Raw genomic sequence first — 19,677 nt, 5'->3', positions numbered from 1 at the left:
TTCCTTTCAGTGTGTTTCTCTCTTAATTTTCACCAGAATTGATCTTCAGCAGGTTAAATCACCTGCTCATTCAGTGTTCTTACAAATGAGGTGATTTAGTGCTTATGTAACAGTCAAAGCCACTGAAGTGCATTGCGATCAGTCATGAATGGTCAATTCTGCAAAATTGATGCCAGGTCTTTTAATCAGTATCCTGAATCTGGATACATTTTTCTTCTAAACACATACAAGCATACACATACTGGTTAGTTTCTTTGATGCTTAGTATATACACTGTATGAAAAGTGCAACTATTTCTATATGTTTGGTAATTACAATTAATACATTTAGTAATCAGTGTTACAATATGTCATTTGTTTTCAGCTCAGAACAGCTTTTATGTCTGGTGAATATTTTTACGTTTAGGCCCAATTATGTTTTTTTTTCAAGTACTTTTTAAATTAATATCGAATTAATGTCTGATTTAGTCTTACGTTGATATTTTGGTGGACTCCTTAATCCAAAGCAACGTGCATTGCTTTTGTACCCTTTTATGTTCCGGGGAAGTTTATCTGTGTATTTTGAGTACAAACAGCAGTTGCCCAGCTTGGATTTGACCACACAGCCTCCCAGTTTCCCTGTCTCCCGCTCGAGCTGTGCTGGTCTTGTGGGACAGGCATGGGGCGGGTTTTATCCCATTGGGATCTGGGGGACTTGAGGAGTTTCTTTGTTCTGAAGCAGCTGTCCTCTCACGCCCTCGCCGGTCCTGTCTTGTCTCTGCGCCTCATCTTGTTTTCCAGAAGGCGGCAGTAGTCACGGCGGCAGTTGCCACGGCGGCCGCGCAGCAGCCCCTCACGGTGATCGCGGGGGGCCAGAACCCCCCCCAGGCTCAGCCCCAGCCTGCGCCCCAGCCCGCCCTGGCCCAGCAGGGCGCGGCCCCGACCGCCCTCGCCAGCGCCCCCGCGCCCGGAGCCTCCGTCGTCTCGCAGGTCTGTGACCTCGTCGCCCTCCTGCCCTGAGACCCCAGAGCCACGCTGCTCCCGCCAACAGCCGTGACTTGTATCCACCATCACAACAGCACAAACTGCTGAAGAGCTGTCATACAGTGCTAATTCAGTGTTAATCCTTCCTCATGCACCTGATCCGTTTGGGTTTGGGTGAGGGCAACGTTCATGACTCTCCTGTTGCGCGTGGTGACTGGGGCTGGGTGTCGAGTTTTTTTTTTTTTAGATTCCTGCACAGTGGACACTCAAATGTTCTTTTTCCTAGCGGGACCCAGAGGCAGCTAGGAAGCATCACAGGGCTGTGTTAAACTGAATTCTGTCCTTGTCCTCCTCTAGGAAATGCAAGAAAATGTGAAGAAATGCAAAAACTTCCTGGCCACATTAATCAAGCTCGCATCTCATAACTCACCGTCTCCAGAAACCTCCCGGAACGTGAAAGCCCTTGTGCAGGATTTGCTGGCAAGTCTTTGTTTTTTTAACTGGCTTATTTGGCAGAGGCAGGGAATGCAAAGGTGACTGAATTCTTGAAAGGGTCTGTTTGCTTTGTTGCTTCTTTTATAAAGTTTGCAAAAGAAAAATCGCCTTCTAAGGTGATGGTCAGAGTAGCATGACCCATCCGGCTGACCAGCGTCCCTGGTAGGTAACACCACAGCTGTGTGAGCCGTGTCGGGATGCTCTTAATGTCGTTCTGGCTTGGTCTGCACTGGGAGCCACTCCAGCTGTAAAGCCAAGAGCTCCTGCTGATGTCCCTCAATGGGGAGACGAGCCGAAGAAATCGCTTGCCTTTGCACGTGCAAATGGAACAAATCCTGAAATTAAATTGAATTAAAAATGAGTTTAAATATGACTAAAACTGAAAACAAATGTAGCTTAACGAAGTGTCAACTTTATGCTGTGTCCGAAATGGAGCTTCGACTTTCCAGAGTTTAATATGCTGGATTTTAACGGAACCTCGTATTTGTATTTCTTCTGTGAATTCTCTGTGTCGAGTTCAATCTTTGATACTCACACCAAGCATGTGTTACTGATATGAATCTGCTATTGCTGAATTATTCTGATACTGAATTGTGATATTGTGGACAAAGCAGAGGACCATAGGAGATATGGTGGGTGCAGAGCTCCTTGTGGGTATTCCTTTCAGCGCCAGAAGGTCTAGTTTATGCTCAGAAATTCTAGATTTAGAAATTGGTATATATTCAATTTTTTTTAAATGATTAGAGTGATGAATCTTCAGCTCTCACTAAAGTCTATATTGTGCATTAGCAGTTAAACCATCCAATATTATTATTAAAAATGTTACTACAACACATCATATGGTAAAGGCATATTGCTTGTAATCGATGTGGTTGAGAATCTGAAGTTTCCTGTTTTTTCTGTGTGGTAATGAATAATATGTATCTGTAGATGGCGCCAAACTACACGCTTTCTTAAACTGAAACTAAAACATTCGCTTTTTTTCATCCTAATGCAAATCCGTCCTTAGTAAGGAGATGCACTCTTATAAGACAAGTAGTCTTGGTGACTTGTTAATGTAATTGGCAATACATTTGTTTGTGAAATATATTTTCCATATTGATCTGAAATTAGACATGTTTTTACTGCTGTAATATTAGGTTTTTGGGATTCATAGTTGAATGACAGCTAACTGTAGGTTTTGTAAACTCCAGTTCAAGAACTGGAAATTTTACACCTCAGTTCACTTTGTACTTCAATACGAAACACTTTGGAAGTCTGGAGTTCTTTATCAGATTGATCCAGTTTGTTCCCGCCCATCCCCTCAGATTAGAAAACGCTTTTAGAGAGAGAGGGGCAATTTCATCATAGATAGTATCAGATGGGGACAAGAACAGCCAGTTCTGTAGTATCATGCTTAACTTCAAACAGACAACCATGTCATTTGTGGAACACCACAAGAAACTTTAAAAACCTCGCTGAAGAGAAGGATGTCAAAACATGTGTCGGCATCACATTAACCTTATCTTTGTGTTATTAAATTGTAGTCTTTGCTTGTTAGTCTGTGCCAAAACTGTTGTAGCTCCCAATGACACACTTGTTTCTAAACTTTGCTCTATGGCCTTTATACACAGACAAAAATAACTTTATGATCTAAAATATTTTTTATCTTTGTGTAAAGGCAGTAAAAATAAAATAATCATAATTAATTGTTTCTAACAGGTGCGTATGATTTGCAAAATATAATGGAGGTTAGGCGGTGCACAGTCAGCTTGGATTATTTCCAGCTATTCTTCCCCATTGTGAGTATTGCTGTCATTTTTCAGTAGTCATGCCTTTTCGTTTCTAACAGGATGCAAAGATTGAACCCGAGGAATTCACAAACCGTCTGCAATCCGAGTTAAAATCATCTCCACAGCCCTACCTTGTTCCTTTTCTAAAGGTATGTTTGTCTTTACGTTTCCAAGCCAAATGATTGAATGACAAGAGATATATTAAAGGTAAATGGCCTTTGCTTGTTCGGTTGGTAGAGTGTACAAGTATTCAGACCCAGTTTTGCACAGTTTTCAGAGTTTGTCTTTTTGGGGGTTATTAAAGTCTTATCTATCTATCTACACAGCCTATTGTACACAAAAACAAAAAAAGTAAATATATTAATAATATGAAAGAAAAATAGAAAGGTCATGATTGCATAGTATGATTGTATCCAGCAGCCATGTCACCCTGCAACTCACAACTGGCAACACACTGGAGCTCAGCAGGTGTGAGCCTGGCCAGTACCTGGATGGGAGACCTCCTGGGAAAAACTAAGGTTGCTGCTGGAAGAGCTGTTAGTGGGGCCAGCAGGGGGCACTCACCCTGCAGTCTATGTGGGTCCTAATGCCCCAGTATAGGGATGGGGGCACTGTACTGTAAACAGGCGCCATCCTTCGGATAAGATGTAAAACCGAGGTCCTGATTCTCTGTGGTCATTAAAAATCCCAGGGCGTTTCTCGAAAAGAGTAGGGGTGTGACCCCAGCATCCTGGCCAAATTTCCCATTGGCCCTTACCAATCATGGCCATCTAATAGTCCCCCTCTATGAACTGGCTTCATTACTCTGCTCTCCTCCCCACTGATCGCTGATGTGTGGTGAGCACTATGGCTGCCGTCGCATCATCCAGGTGGGGCTGCACATTGGTGGTGGTGGAGGGGATCCCCATTACCTGTAAAGCGCTTTTAGTGGAGTGTCCAGAAAAGCCCTATATAAGTGTAAGCAATTATTAATTATAGGTATACAGACCCTTTGCTGTGGCATACTCAAACTAAGGTGCACAAAGTTACGTTAACAAGCCACAGAATAATGTTAATGCTTGAATAATGTTTGTCAGCATTGGTGATAGGTGATTTCAGAATAAAAACACCTATCTCTGTAAGGTCCCCCAGTCTGGTAGTGAATTTCAAGCAAGGATTCAACCACCCAACGCCGTTTCAGACATCTTGGAGATAAATGTGAATAAAGGAACAAGTCGGGAGACGAGTGGAAAAATATTTTAATGAGCCTTAACATCTCTCTGAGCTCAGTGAAATTGATCATTAAGAGTCGGAAGACACCCAGACACTACCTAGATCCCAGTGTTCCTCGCAGCTGGGCAAGGAGGGGGCCGGTTATGAGTGCCACTGGGGGGCCAGCAGCCACTTTGAAAGGGTTCCACAGGGTCTGCAATGCCCTGGTGGCTACACCAAGGGGTCTTGTGTGGAAAGGAAAAACAAACATCTCCAGTCCAGCCTGGGGGTCACAACCAAGCACCCAAGTGCTCCTGCAAATATGGGGCAAAAGGTTTCGTGTTCAGGTGACAAATCTTTTATCTAAATGCAAAGCGTTATGCCTGATGCAAGCCCAACGTACTGCGTCCCACAGTCATCGCCCCCCCTAAGGAAAAGCACCACGGTGGCAGCGTTATGCTTGCGTGATGCTGGGGAAGCATGTGAAGACTGCTGGGAACATAGATGAGATACATTTTAGAGGAAAATCTGTAAAACTGGGACAAAAATTCACCTTTCAGCAGTACGAGGCCCAAGCTACAGAGTAGTCTCTTAAAGTGAATATCCCTGAGTGACTCAGTCACTGACTTGAATTCTGCTGAGAATCTATATAAAGACTGCTGTCCACAAGTGATCCCCAAGAAATAAGTGAGATAGCTTTAGCAAATCTGCTAGAAATAGGCAGAACTGCATCAAGGCAGCGTACAAAGTTAGTCGAGACTTGCCAAAAAGATTTGCTGCTGTAGGTCAAGGGTTTGAGAACTCATATTAATATACATTTCATTTTTTTCACTTTAGGGTTTATTGTAACTTGCTTCACCCTTAGACGTTTTCAGTCCGAGCATTCAGATTTTGAATACGTATTACAGGAGGCCAACAGCCAGGACTGGTTCTCTGTTTCCTCTGTGAACATCAGTGATCACAGGATGCTCCCATCTTTTAAAAGGGAGTAGACATGTTTGGGTGTGCTTTATGGCATCCAGTGTAATGCAACCACTCCCAGTGATTAAAAACTTTGTGGTAATATAGCCTATACTTTGTGTAAATGTCAGGTCAGCATTGCTACTGTTAAATTCAATCACGTATTTTGTCTAGCTATTAAATTATATATTTTATCTGTTATAATTTCCTTACCTAAACCTAATTGAACACCAGATTCTTTGTTGTATACAAATGTTACCTTTATATAAATGCTATGTTTATGTTTTAAAACTTCTTTAGTGCTTTAAAATCAAACATATGCTGTGTACTTGAACTGTGACATTTTTGCTAATTTATTTACTGCCACTTTGTAAGTTATGAATTCTAAAAAAAATAGATGGTCCTGAAATTGCAAGGATAGTGTTTTAAGTTTCAGAATCAGCTTACTGAAATGGGGCTTTGGAGAACTACGCTGGAATGGAAGATTCTGAATGTTTAAATGCTTAATGCGTTCTGTAAATGTTGGCTTAAGTGTAATTTCGACTTTGTTATTCTTGTTGTAAACAGAAAAGTCTGCCTGCCCTGAGGCAGTCGTTGCTGAACAGCCAGCAGTCCCTGATGCAAACCCAGCAGCCCCTGCAGCAGGTGAAACCGGCTCCAGGGACGCCCCAGGCCGCCGCTGGCACCGTGCCCACCATCGTCGCCGGGCCCACGGTCCGAGTGCGGCACCCCAACAGCGTTGGCAACACGGTGCCCAGCATACTGCCTCACGCACCAGGGACAGCCCACACTTCCCACCTGGTACATACCCGGCTGCTTCACAACTGTGTCTTAAAGTTTGTTTACTGGATATCAAATACGTTGCGTAGCAATCCCAACTTAGCCAAAAAGCTGCGCTTTCACATAGGAAAACAAGGGGAGGGGAAGGATTTATCTCTTTTAAGTCAAGTCGGGCTCAAAACCGTTGATGCTGGAATGCACTGTGCAGGAATTAGAAATGAAAGAGGCAGGTGACAATCAGGTTCTTGGATACTGGTTCCTTCTTCTTTGCTCTTGATTTGAACCTTGGGGTCACACAGACGTCATCTTACAACAAAGTCAGCTAGTGCTCTCCTAGTTGAAAGGACTAAGCTTGTGTACTGATACTATGCCAAATTTCACTAGGAAGCTACAGACAGCATCTAGATGGCTTTTATGCTTCCTGAAACTTTAACACTGTCTGCACGTAGCTTTTTGTTAGTAGACCAGGCAGCCTGAATCCAGAGTGATGACCTGGGTTTGCCATGGTATCATGACAGCATTTTCATGTTTTGGTTGATGAGTGAAGAGAGCGAAATGGGGCGTCAATGAAGACTTCTTTTAGACACATTTGCTTTTGTTATTGAGTGGACTCCTTAGGAAAAACACTTCGCCACAATTCAGGTCTTTAGGCACATTTCTTCAGAGGAAGAAATACGTTGCACATAAAGGTAGGATATTAAAGCGCAATTTCTGTTTTAAAGCATTTTTTTTGCAAAGCTGAAATAAATTTTTGCACATTGAAATAAATAAAACTTAGCTGAATTATGTGGTATAGCTATGGTTAAGTGTATTTTTTCCTCGAACGCTGAACTCATGCCAACAGAAGTGTTCTATTGTTGGTGAACCTGCCGAATGTAAAGCTTAGTCTAATGGCCCCGCAGTAGTTCTTGGGAAAATAGTTTTCATCATTTTCAGGCCTTGAACAGTAATATACCGTGTGGCAGGGAAAGGGAAAACAAGGTTGAAAAATATGCGCTGAAAAGCAAACTGGTAAGAATGGATGGCTTTGCCTCAGGACTTTCCAGTGGCCATATCTATGGAAAGAAATGTTTTTATTAGCCTACATTCAACCCCTCCCCCAGTTCATGTCTTTTTTCTCTTTCATTTTGCTCCCTTTTATATGTGAACATCCACTGTCTCCATTTCCACTACCTAGTGGAACACAGTGTCCTGTGTTTAACAGTCTGCTTCCTTCTTCTGAGGAGGAATTTACCCGTCTGCCCTCTGACTACTATGGCTAATTAAGCATCTCATGATACTGTGTTGCTTTGTATTGGGATTTTTTCTCCAAACAATAATAGCACTTTGGCCTAGATGTGTTGTTTCCAGGTTTGTAATTAAAAAAATAAACAAATAGGATGAACTGAAATATTCCATATTTTATATGTTTGCAAAGGAAGCTTGCTGCCTTGAATTTCTACACAATACTGTGAAACCATAACAAGTTGATAGCATCTTCACGTATATTGAAGCTGGCATAACCAGGTGACAGTTTGCTAAAGTGTAAGAAATCTGGGTTACAGTGTGTATATGACCAGAAAACTAAAACAAATAACAGTCATCTTCACCTCTCATCTTGTTTTTACTAGGCTATCAAGCGCGCTCCTGGTGTCCAGTCCAGTCAAGTTCGAATGCCCATGGTGATCACGCAGACTGTCCGACCACAAGGTAGACTTTCATAGCAGCTGCCTCTTCAGTTGCCACTTCGAAAGGGATTGATATAGAAATTAGATATCCTTTTTACATTATATTGACACGTGGCTCCCCAAATAAATGTTTTCTTCAATTTTGAACACCTTATACTCGTTTTTATATTTTATTTAAACTGCAACATATGATCTCCTGGGTCCGAGCAATGTACATAACTGGCACTGCCTTCTGAACAGTGTGGTATATAGTGTGGTTGTAGGAGTACTGAAGGTATGTGTGCTTGGAGGTGTGTGCACAAATTATTTCTGCTTCTACTTTAAAATGACTTGCAGTGGGAGATCTGTAGGTTGTTTTATGTCCTTAAATTGGAACGCGGGAAAGTTCTAAAAATACTTTTGTGCCTTTTGGCTAGGAACATGCCTGTTAAAATCAAGTTTAAATTCACTCCGGCTGTCTTTGTGCCTTTACGGAAAAGCATCTTCAAGCAGTAGGACACGGTTTAGAATACTAGAAAAGTCATTGAAGCACAGTGATATTGACAGCAAGTTGCGCTTTATATACGGACCTGGAGAGAACCATTCCACAGCTTTTATTCTTCTTTTCCCCAGTGTTAACAAGAATGGTTAAAGGTATTCCTGAGACAGGAAACCGTTTGATGGAAATTCTGTTGGACAGCTCATGATAATATTGCTTGTGTTTTTTCAGGCACAGTAGGGAAGGCACCAACAATACAAGCAAGCAAAGGTCCCGGGGGCTTTGCTGTTCAGGTCTCTGCAAATCAGAAAAACAAGCTGAATGACCCTGGAGGCGGTTCTTTCAGGTACAAAACTGCGTTTCTTTAGAGTCAAGGGGAAAGCACAAAGGGAGCTGGAATATTAATGCCGTAATAAAACACAAGAGGGCAGCATTCCACCAGAATAACAGCAGGGCCATGCTCAGAGCAATGAGGTGTGGGCTGCTGGGAGCACACATGTAAATCTTTTTTTTTATAACGATTTACAGTTGTTCTTGCCGTATTGTCAAGCTGGAAAAATCAAGTGCTGTTTCAAACATGTGTTGAAAATGCAGCAAGTAATGTTTTTTTTTTATTTTCAATATAAAATAACGAAGCTGTGTTTTTCTTTCTTCATAAAGAAATACCAACAAAAGACTCTTCTCCTCACAGTTACTATAAAGAGTGTTCTTAGCCAAAACCTAGAGTAAAACAGACACATTAACATGTGCTCTTCAAAAAATACATGGGCCACCATTAAGTTCATACTGTATATGAACTTAATGCATGGGCCACCATTAAGTTCATATACAGTATATGTTATTTTTAATTGAATGTTAATGCTGAACACACTCGAAGACCAAGGATGTGTAATGATACAGAGGACATCTGTCTACAAAGACACAACTGAAAGTGCTCCTGACTACTTCCTCACCAAAAACTGCATTTAGCCTGAGTGAAGCTCGTCAGTGGATTCTGGGATACAGTGCTCTCTCAGAATAGTCCCATGTGAATAGTCTCTCCTTTTCCCAACAAAATTTCTACCAAAATCAGTTTTGTGCATTTCCTGTTAATTGAGATTTCATCAAATGTGACATATTTATTCATTTAAACACCTGGGAATTTTACTGGAATACTTCAGGTGAAGTACCCTGCTCAAGAACCCTAACTACTGCTCCACAGTGCTGCCCAGTCTTTGAGCTCATAGGGGCTGTACTGTATTGCCTGGCCCACCACATGTCCATTTGCAGGGATGGAGATAAAAATGGTAGTCAACAATTGATTTGTGAACAGATCTGTAAACGTATTCACGACTCCTGGCTGATTAGAGTCCATGTTGCATGTGTCTGATTCCCCCTTGCTAGCAGTGACTGAAATACCAGTCACTTGTTGCTGCTGTAAGTTCCTGGAGTGCTTGGAAATGTGCTCCCTCCACACAGATTGTTTCCATGCATCTTTGGTTTAGGCCTACTCCTGTATCATGACAGACAGATTGTCAACTGCTATGAAAAGTTTAGTTCATGTCCTGAAATACTCGGTGCTTCATGGCATGATGTAATGTTAAGGAAAGTATCTTTACTCATTTGAATTCCTTGAAGCTTTGTTTTAGTGATTACCTTGTTCTACCATCCTACAAAGCCCTATTCAAGCCCTACAAAGTTCATTAACTGTGGCTTCTTAATTATTTAATCTCAGCATTTCCAAAGGTCAGTGCTACTTTAGTGCGTCTTTCCATGCATGATGGAATGAAAACTGGCATCTTAAGGCAATCTAATTCATAATCCCACTGTTAAATAATAAATGTTTCAATTGAAACAAAACAATTAAAGAATGCATAATGGAAAATTAGTGTTTGCAGTTGACGAGGAACTGTTGAAATAAATGAATGGCATTTCCTTAACTAGGGATGTGTGATGTTCAATACTTAAAGTGAAAGAAAGGAGTGGATGACTTACATCTGATTTCTGAATGAAGTTCTTCTGAGGAGTTCTTTTTTTAAGCAAAACAAGCCGTTTCCCTATAAATCTCAAATAATATTTCCTCGGCCTTTACTGTGTGACCACTTGGGGTCTGTTCAGAAGTCCTCCTGCCTTCTCGTCTCTCCATCTGTGTGCAGCAGGCCTTTACTGGATACTCATGAGTCATGACTTTGGCACATGTGCTTTAAAACAGACAGCGTGTGCAGTTTGCAAGCGGGATTGTGGGTGGGAGGCAGAGACCAAAGAAATGAAGAATTTCTGAGGAAATACAGGGCTAAATCTGATCCACCAGATAACTCGGAGGTCTTGCCTCCATTAATTAACCTAGAATTTTCTTTACGCGGTTTTTAAATCTCAAAGCGCAGAATGGTCCGAGACCTTTTATATTCGAGGTCTGCTGGTCGGTGGGCAGTAGGTCAGCGCAGGGGACCTGACGAGAGAGTCAGTGAAACACCGCAGCCGCTGCGAGTGCTGCCTCGGCCGGGAGCCTGATGAGGCAGTGGGGTCACGCAAGCTGCACACCGAGTTCATCATAATGGTTCGCTCTCCCCCGGGGGCAACGTGACTGCTCGAGGCACTGATTGATAAATCAATAAATCTTTACTGACTTTGGTAATTAAGCTGTCAAGGCTGTTTGTCAGTTTTCCTTTACAGGCAGACATTTTTTTTTTCTATTGTTGCTGTGGCGAACAGGACTACATTAGCTGATGTGTGCTTTTAAATATAAATTGTCTGTTTGGGAAAAGTGGGTAGGTGGTGGTGGGTAGAGTTGTTTCCGTGTATTAATCCGTGAGTGTTTAAATAGCTTTATTCCTCGTCATGGCAGTGGAGTTACGTTCTGTGTGCCTGAACAAAGACTGCAGTTTCCATCTTCGCGTTTCAACCCCTAACCTCTCCTGAGGACAAATAAATGTCTCGGTGTTGTGCCTGGAGGCACTGAGGAGGAAACCTGTATTAATCCTGTGAATGCTGACTAGTTTTCCCGAACATTCCCAGCATGTGTGCAGAATGTGTTAGTAGCTGGGAGGCAAACTGGCTGCTAAAGCAGAACATTCCCCCTTTTTTAAATACTGATGATTTTTTGTTCTTCTGTGTTTTATTCGATTATTTTTTCCCCCTTTCGTTCCAGCACTGTTTTATGTGTATGCAGTGCATGTTAATTAGATTCCTCGTATTATTTTTTGCGTTTGTCCAGAAATTAGTGGTTGTACATGTGCATATGTGGAAGGGCCAACGGAACTGTAAAATTAGTATTTGTTTAAATTCAGCTTGTTGAATGTTATTTTTTTTGCTACTAAAAAGCAAAATAAGCACTAGATGTGTATTGGGAAACTCCTTGATGCCGTACAGCTGTCTGCTATCATCCCAACAAAGAAAACACCAGTAGAGTTTGAGTGATATTTTGTCTTGCACTTTCCTTGTAGAGAATGGGTAATGACTGACCTAAAGATGAAAAGGTAGACTTTTTTTAGATGGAAGAAAAGCTCACTCAATTGTTACCATCCAGTGCTTCAAATCCCAGTTCAAGTCCCAGTCTGAGATTGAAAACAGCAGGATTGATAGTAAAAGACAACTAGCTTTCTCTAGTTTTAAAATGCGACAGTTTGGTTAATTTTTCTTCAAGTGGTCATGGATCATAATTTATTGGCCTAAGTCAAAGCAGATGTTTCCCACTCTCTGGTCCTTTCACCCTCTCTCTCTGTGCTACAGTGTAAATTGCAAGATCTAGGACTCCAGAAATGTTTGAGCCCCCATCTTCATCAGCGCTGTTACTCCAAAACTAATGTTTCCCATTTTTAATTTTTTGAAAATCGATTTACAGTCTTGCATGCTGAGTACCCCTAACAACTCCCAAACGTTTTTTTACCATTCTGTAGACATGTGTTTTAGCTTTGCGCTGGACGCACAATTGGCAGCACTCAAAAGAAAGCAACTGCAATTGAGGTCCTCAGCTACAGTGGTTTGCGTTCCTTAGTATACAAAGGGAAGTTGCAAAATGACCTTAATTGCTCGCTTTTGGGAAAGAGACTAAATTAATCCCTACCAGTTGAAAGATGTACTCCGCTGTGCAAAAGGCGTAGTATGCATGACTTCTCTATTTCAGGTCAGCATTTTTATTGTTGGTGCTACAACATTTTGGAGTTGCGGCTTAATCTGCTTGTTCACAGGGCAGAGAAACAGCAGCTTACTTTTATTGTTTTTTTTCATTTTCATGTCTTAACAAAGGTCTCCAAGCACTTTGACAAAGCATCCACCTGAGCCAACAGTCGTATTGTATTCGGAAGCTCTGACATCTCAGGGGTGGAACACATGAGCTGTGTTGTGCCAGTATACCATATCACAGGCAGACTGTGGGAACAGCTTGAAATAAAGGTGTAGCAGCAGTATGACATTAATTTGATGCAAAGGTCTGTGGGATTAAGGCAGGTCACATTTTCCAACCTGTGTAAGAACCTTATTTCAAACTCATCCTCTTGCAAATGTTTTGTTCACATTGGGTGTATTTCTTTTTAGAAACTACAGCAAAATTCCCGTTTAAAAAATAGTCAATTTCATTTCATTTCCAAATTTTCATATAGGTATAGACAGTTTTCTTTTAAGAAAATAAGCAATATTGCAACAGTTTAACATTAAATACCAATTAGACAGCTTAACAGTCCTGTTCTTCTTGCATGTGGAAGATACATTTTAACGAGAGGTATACCAGTCCAGTGCAACTCATAACCACGTTAAATTTCAATGCTTGATTTTTGTCAAGCTTCACGCCAGCCTTGAATAATTCAACGTGAAGTCCACAGTTTTTCAGTCATGCGTGCCTGTTCAAAACCGAAGCTCAAGTGAGGCAAACAACACAGTGATGCCCGCTTCTTTCAGATTTGCTGCCTCTTTTCAAGATTGTTCATGTTATCTAGATAATTTTTTGTCTACCTGAGTAGTCTGCAAATATTGTCTCCTGCATATCCCACCATGCAGCCTCGTCACCCTTGTGGGAATTATCCACACTGATACATGTTCACTATGTGCCAGTTCTTTAGCCTCAGTAAATTCTGTATTTCACATGTTTATTTTTAATTAAGAGAGATATAACCAGCTTAAAACCCATTTTTCCACAAGTGCAGCACTCCAGGAAGTCATTTACTAAGTAAGAGAAATTCAAACACTATCTAATCACTGTTTAAGAAAAACTGGCTTCACTTAATTTTTACACATTCCTATTACATGAAACACAAGGCAACAGGCCACTGTGGATAAATAAAACCAGCTCGCATGCTTAGGAAAGCACCTTTGAAGTAAAAAAACTAATTGGATGGATGTTTCCTTATTATTTTGACTAACATTTTGTACCCATTCAGCAATTGAATATTTTGCTTCAGACTCAGGCTTCTATCCTTAGTTTACTCAAAGTTTAATGGTAAAATCCTGCAACTCTATTTTAAGGGTTAGTATTCTAATTATCTGTGTCAACCTCCTGCAGATGTGTCAAGATTCATATAGCCATAAAACTGTTTTTAACAGTAACACAGAAACATCAGCAGGAAGAACAGAAGATTATTATGTGTCCACACATGGGAGCACAGGGAGGTAGACGGGAGCGTTTCGCAAATGTTGGCATATTGCCGTGTGAAATAATTTTCACTGTCAATATTGGATTTATTTAAATTTATTATAGAATTTCCCAGACAAGGTGCATCTGGCATACACTCAGAAATTGAGAAACATGTCTTATGTGCTGTAATTCAAGAACGGTTTAGTGTTTCGTATTGTAAATCCTCCTGTACATTGACTTTAAAAAAAAAAAACATCTTAGCCTTTTAGAATTAAAGGTATTATCAGCTGGAAATATTTCGTTTTTGAGCATGCAGGTGTGTTTATGAGTGACCATATGATTTTAAAGCATATAATAAATTAATTAAGATCTCACCACAAATTGTACATACAGAAACACTTGTTGCTCCTAATAAGTAATTTTGCAAAATGATAGCTGTGATATATCCCACTGTGATGTAATATATTCCATTTAGTAACAGTGTCCTCTTACTAAAAGTTTTCTGAAGTGCCTCATTGTGCTTAGCTTAATTAAAAGGTTGTAAGAATTATTGTATCCTAGAGAGTTTTAAAAAGTGGCTTTTGATATGTAAATTAAAAGTCTAAATGTCAAGTATTCAGTACTTACCATAAAAAATACAGTTCCATAAGTTGGATTTGCTTTAAAACTGGGATATTGGTGCTCGGAACCCTGTGTGTAGTGTGACAGATACAGATAACACCTTTTGTTTAATATGATAATGGGCAGTGGACTAATCATGGCATGACATGGGCTATAATCTCCTTCCTGGTGTTTGTTGTGGAATAAACGTTCATGTGAGCCCTTCCTGACTGCACAGTGGTGGTGTGCCAGTGTCACCGGTCACTCTGGTCACACCGGTCACTCACCACCTGCTTCTCTATCCTAGGGATGACGACGACATCAACGACGTTGCCTCGATGGCCGGGGTCAACCTGAATGAGGAGAGCGCCCGCATCCTGGCCACCAACTCGGACTTGGTGGGGACGCAGATCCGCTCCTGCAAAGATGAGGCTTTCCTTCCTTCTGGACTGCTGCACAAACGGATACTGGAAACAGGTATTGCCCGCCGTGCCTTGTCCCCGGTGCGCCTCGCTGTAGCTGGAGAGGCGCGTGTTCTGGTGCATCAAACACCTGCATGAAGGAGGTGGGGTTTGTCCTTAGGAAGTAAAACATGCAAGGCTGCACAACCTGCTGCCTCTCCTGTCTTCTGAAAAAAGTTCTCAGCAATTTTTTACAGCGTTTTTGTTCACTTCTTCTACTTAATGCTTTATTTTCATTTTCCTAGTTCCTTGCCTTGGTTTTGTAGCCCTCCTTTCATAATCTCAGAGCTATATTTACTTGTAAGACAATACATTTTAGTGCAAATGACTTATTGTGTTCAGTGTATATATACACGTTTCCTCATCTTTAAAAATCTAAAGGGCAAATGAGTTTGTTTTGTCGCTTTATAAAAAAAAATGGTTTAAGTAACTAATTGCATCTGTCATTTATGAAAAGCATTTGGTTTATCCTCCTGATCTACAAACCTTGTTGAAACGTTTCCCCAGTTCCTGATTTTTTTTTTCTATTGGCCTTGGCTTGAATTTTATACACTTAACAGTTCTCTCACCTAATGTAATGAATTCTTCAGTGGCTGACAGAATTTGCTGAACCGCAGGCTCTACCATAAATTGTTTATAGCGTTGTCTTTTGAAGGTTCCTTGTCGGTTTGTCCTGTGTACTGAAGTAAGAGCGCTCTGGTAGCAGCCTCAAAATGCTGAGCACAAGTAACTGCGGGCCTTGTCTTTTCGTATGATCTTTCTGAAGGAAAAGAAAAATGATGATGCTGTCTGAGTTTCAGTTTCGGAGTTTTGCACAATTATTACATTAATTATGGTAAGCAATATCCAGGGTGATAAAAGTAGTCATCTAGCACTGTAAAATTTCCTAAGTAACAGAGGCACTAAAATCATAGTCTGCAAGGACCACTATGTGAAGAACACGCTTGAGAATCAATTCTCTAGATTTTCACAAAGAACTGTAATTAACTCCTGTGAGTGAAAGCTCATCTTTATTGCACTGTACTTGTCTGAATATTAATACGAGTGAGAAATCCATGAGATTGCTTTTTGTCAAGTGGTGTTTGAAAGAAAGTGAGTGAAGCACTGTTCAAGTCCCCCTTTTTATATAAAAAAAGTGCCCACCTTTACTGTGCTTAACGGAATTGTAATTTTTTTTTTACTTGATTTAGTATACATTGCATACCAATGAAGGCCTAAGGTTATGTGCTATTATATCGTGCCTTGGCGTAGTTGTTATCCTGTCGCCTTGAGGAAGAACATGTTTAAAAATGTAAATCTTTGTCTGGGGGCTTTCTTCAGTGTGCACTAGCCTTGAGTGCTAGGAGCAGAGACTGCCTCCTGCTGGTGAGTGGCGGCTACCCACCTTGGTTTTGTCAGTGATTGGCCAGAGAAAACGCTTTGCTGACAGAAAGCCAGGGGAAGTTCCCAGGCCTGCCAGCTCTTTTAAATCAGATCAGGGAAGAAGCGCAACTATCACCGCACTCCTCTGACTCATCCATTTCTTCTCCCTGCCTTCATTTGCTCTCTCAAGATTTTTTTTTCTCCCACTTTTGTTTTACGTCCATTAGAGAGAGAGTTTTCTTCCCTTCAAGTTGGGCATGTGAACAAAAGCTTCTTAGGCACACAAATTTGTCATCTTGACATAAAAGGAAAGCTAAGTTCATGCAGGATTTTGCCGAATCCCCCCGGTCCTTTACATCTCGTATCCACTTGGGAAGAGGCACTGTGTGATTACATGATGGGTTTCTACAGTGATGTGGAAATCCCACTGGACTGCAGCAGTCAACCATGTGTTGGCAGCCTGGGGTTGTCTCATATGAGACACATGGGGGACTCTTTCTGTGTCCTTAGTTATAATTATAGGAGGCCTGTCTTAAATTTTAGGCTCGCTCTGTGCCTGAAATGTGTTTGCTTCTGTCCAAGGCCAAGGACCTGGCTATATCCCCGCTGCTCTGGAAAGTAACCATTTAGTCGCAGATTTGTGTTTTAAGAGTATTTCCATCAAAAAAGGCAAAAGGGCCTATTTTAAGGAAATCATTTAAATCATTAAGTCCCTTTTCCCATACTTTATCAAGTGTTCCGATTTAAGCCATAAACAATGTTAATAGTGTAATAACAAACACTTGTTTTGTTTGTTTTTGGCAAGGTATAGCCTTGTGGAGTCAGACATCTTTGAGCATAAACAGTCGTTATCCTAATCCGTCTCATTCAGCCTTTCTCTGAAAACTGTTTGTTGAAACTTGTGTTAAGCACCAAAACTTCCATGTCTTGCTGAAGACAGGCTTTCAGTGCTTTAAGATTCATTTATTCTTTTTTTATAATCAGCCCCCTCCGTTCATCTGAGTTCTGGCAGTTACAGAAGCCATTCATAAGTCTCAAAGTCCTGTTATTTGTGCCGTTCTTTTCATACATTATTTAATGCACACATGAACATTTTCTGTTGCATTACACAAATAGCTTGTTGTATTTCATTGATCTAATTGCCTCCTGCTCTTTCAGACTACTTAAATATGAATAAATGTATAAGAAAGGACGATAAAATAATTGGTATGGTTTTCTTAAAAGGCGGCAGCAAGTAAGAAAATTGTTTAAAAGAAATAAAGAATTCTCTACCTAGTCTTGCAGTTTCTGTTGTAACTTCAGAAACTGTTTTGCTCTAAGGGGATTTAATTATCCTTTAAAGGAAGGTGGCCAGTGTGAATACATGCAAAGAAGAGAGTGGAAGTGTTCTTAATTCAAATTATTTCTTTTTGCAAATCTTGCTCTTAACACTCTCAATACAAATTAAAACTGCAAAATGTTTTGACCTAGCTACCATGGCTTGTGGCTTCAATCCCGCTATTAGAATACCGTGGATTGTTAAGCTGAAAGTTCAACGCCTCTCCTGTTTCCGTTCCTTACAGCTAAAAAGTTTGGAGTCACTGAAGTCCCTGCCGAGGCTGTAAACTTCATCTCCCATGCAACACAAGAAAGGCTAAGAACCGTGCTGGAGAAAGTGACAATAATTGCACAACACAGAATGGAAACCTATAAAGTAAGTTCTGTGGGTCTGATTATTAACCTCACTGAAGATAAACTCTGCTTAATTGATCCTTCTGCAGGGTTCATTATGGATTGTTTTTCTTTTTACTGTTCTCCGTATTTTAAGCCATTAAATTATGTACTGTTGTGTCTGTTAAGGGCAAATTTACCGTTACAATTGAAATAACAACATAGTTTTTCATATTGAACTTATTATGCACCCCTTTCTCTGAGGTGGTAGAAACAAAAACCCGCACGCTGTAAAGATTGCTCCAAAGGAAAAACTTCAAAACTCACCATTTTTGAGTATTATTGAAAAAGGAGAACGGTATATATACCTCATTTTTTTCTGGTTTTAGTGATTTGTTTAAGGGTTTAAGCTTTATCTGCACTAAGAAGTGTTTCTTTCTTTGCGCTTTGGAGAACCCACGGTTAGCATCAGCAAAAAAAAGACACAGCCTGAAAGAAAGTAAGTTGACTTGGGTATGTAAATTGTTGTTGTGACTAAGTTGCAGCATCAGCTGAACACAAAGCAAGAAGGGAGATGACAGGAGAGCACGCTCCCCAGAAGTGATTTAAATGTGAATTTAGAACAGTGGGTTCCTCAGATGTGTGCGTGTTTGGCTTTGCTAGGTGGATTGCTAGGGTGTTAAAATCATCTGATAGGCGAGTTACCCAACACAAACGATTAGAAATAAAACAGCAGTGCCATTAACTCGAAGTGACCTGCAAACTTGTCTACCTGAGATAACGTGTGCTTTTCTGATTTTTCCCCTAGTAAGCTTTTTTCAAACAAGCGAGGCACCGCATTACAGATGCATTGGGTCCTGCTGCGCCTCGCGAGACCTTGTCCTTCCTCTGCAGCCGAGTTCTGAATGACTGACTGGTCTTCCGGTTTCAGCAGGACGACGAATGGTACGAGCAGGCCACAGACGTCCGGTCGCAGCTGAAGTTCTTCGAGCAGCTGGAGCGGATAGAGAAGCAGAGGAAAGACGAAGAGGAGCGGGAGATCTTGCTGAAAGCAGCAAAGGTGCGGCCGGTGTTGGGCGTACAAGCTTGATGGGGCTTGTAAGGGCAGATCTTTTTTTTTTACCGCAAGTATGACTCTCTTATGAAGGGCGATACAGTGGTTAGCATTGGTGCGCAGCGCTGAGGCCCTGGGCTCCATTCCAGGCCAGGTTTGCTGTCTGTGTGGAGTTTGTGTGATTTCCCGTGTTTGCCTGGGTTTCCTCCAGGTGCTCCTTTTCATCCCGCAGTCCAAACGCACACGGGCAGGTTATTGGGCTTGTGTGTGTGTGTGTGTGTGTGTGTGTGTGTGTGTGTGTGTGTGTGTGTGTGTGTGTGTGTGTGTGTGTGTGTGTGTGCTCTGCGATGGACTCCTTACCCATCCAGTAAGTACTTTATCTTGCACCCGCTGCTTACTGGGGTAGATTCTGCTTCCCCAGCGACTCTGAAATTAGAAGAGGTTAGAAAATGGATGGATAGATGGATGACTGTTATATACACACGTTTGGACATAAAGGGCAAAAAAGCAGGGCATAAAATAGTGCCTGTGTATATATATGCAAAGAACGGTCAAGAGGACAGAAGAGTAGTCATTCTGGGAAATCACTGATCTATGAAGCTTGTCATCATCAGTTGGACACTGAATCAGCCCCAGACATGAAAAGTAAGAACAGTTAATACACCTTAGGTACATCTACCTAATCGATAAAAACATTTAC

General features: G+C 41.2%; 1 protein-coding gene across 2 annotated transcripts in view; it reads left to right on the top strand.

Annotated features, from left to right (window-relative positions):
• LOC148644264 (transcription initiation factor TFIID subunit 4) overlaps positions 1 to 19,677 on the top strand; it is a 90,334-nt gene that overhangs the window by 20,012 nt on the left and 50,645 nt on the right. Inside the window, exons 4-12 of one of the 2 annotated variants that reach the window (XM_088613858.1) lie at positions 780 to 968; positions 1,320 to 1,442; positions 3,289 to 3,378; positions 5,948 to 6,181; positions 7,771 to 7,849; positions 8,537 to 8,651; positions 14,758 to 14,927; positions 17,836 to 17,966; positions 18,858 to 18,983. In XM_088613858.1, coding sequence (XP_088469984.1) covers positions 780 to 968; positions 1,320 to 1,442; positions 3,289 to 3,378; positions 5,948 to 6,181; positions 7,771 to 7,849; positions 8,537 to 8,651; positions 14,758 to 14,927; positions 17,836 to 17,966; positions 18,858 to 18,983 — 1,257 coding nt within the window. Of the gene's footprint in view, positions 1 to 779; positions 969 to 1,319; positions 1,443 to 3,288; positions 3,379 to 5,947; positions 6,182 to 7,770; positions 7,850 to 8,536; positions 8,652 to 14,757; positions 14,928 to 17,835; positions 17,967 to 18,854; positions 18,984 to 19,677 lie in introns of both variants that reach the window. The other variant, XM_088613857.1, reaches the window with a different exon arrangement.

This window comes from Lepisosteus platostomus, chromosome 20, assembly GCF_059453375.1.
Source record: "Lepisosteus platostomus isolate fLepPlt1 chromosome 20, fLepPlt1.hap1, whole genome shotgun sequence".
In the NCBI taxonomy this organism is placed as follows: domain Eukaryota; kingdom Metazoa; phylum Chordata; class Actinopteri; order Semionotiformes; family Lepisosteidae; genus Lepisosteus; species Lepisosteus platostomus.
The sequence above is the reverse complement of the archived record's forward strand: the minus strand, read 5'-3'. Positions and strand labels throughout refer to the sequence as shown.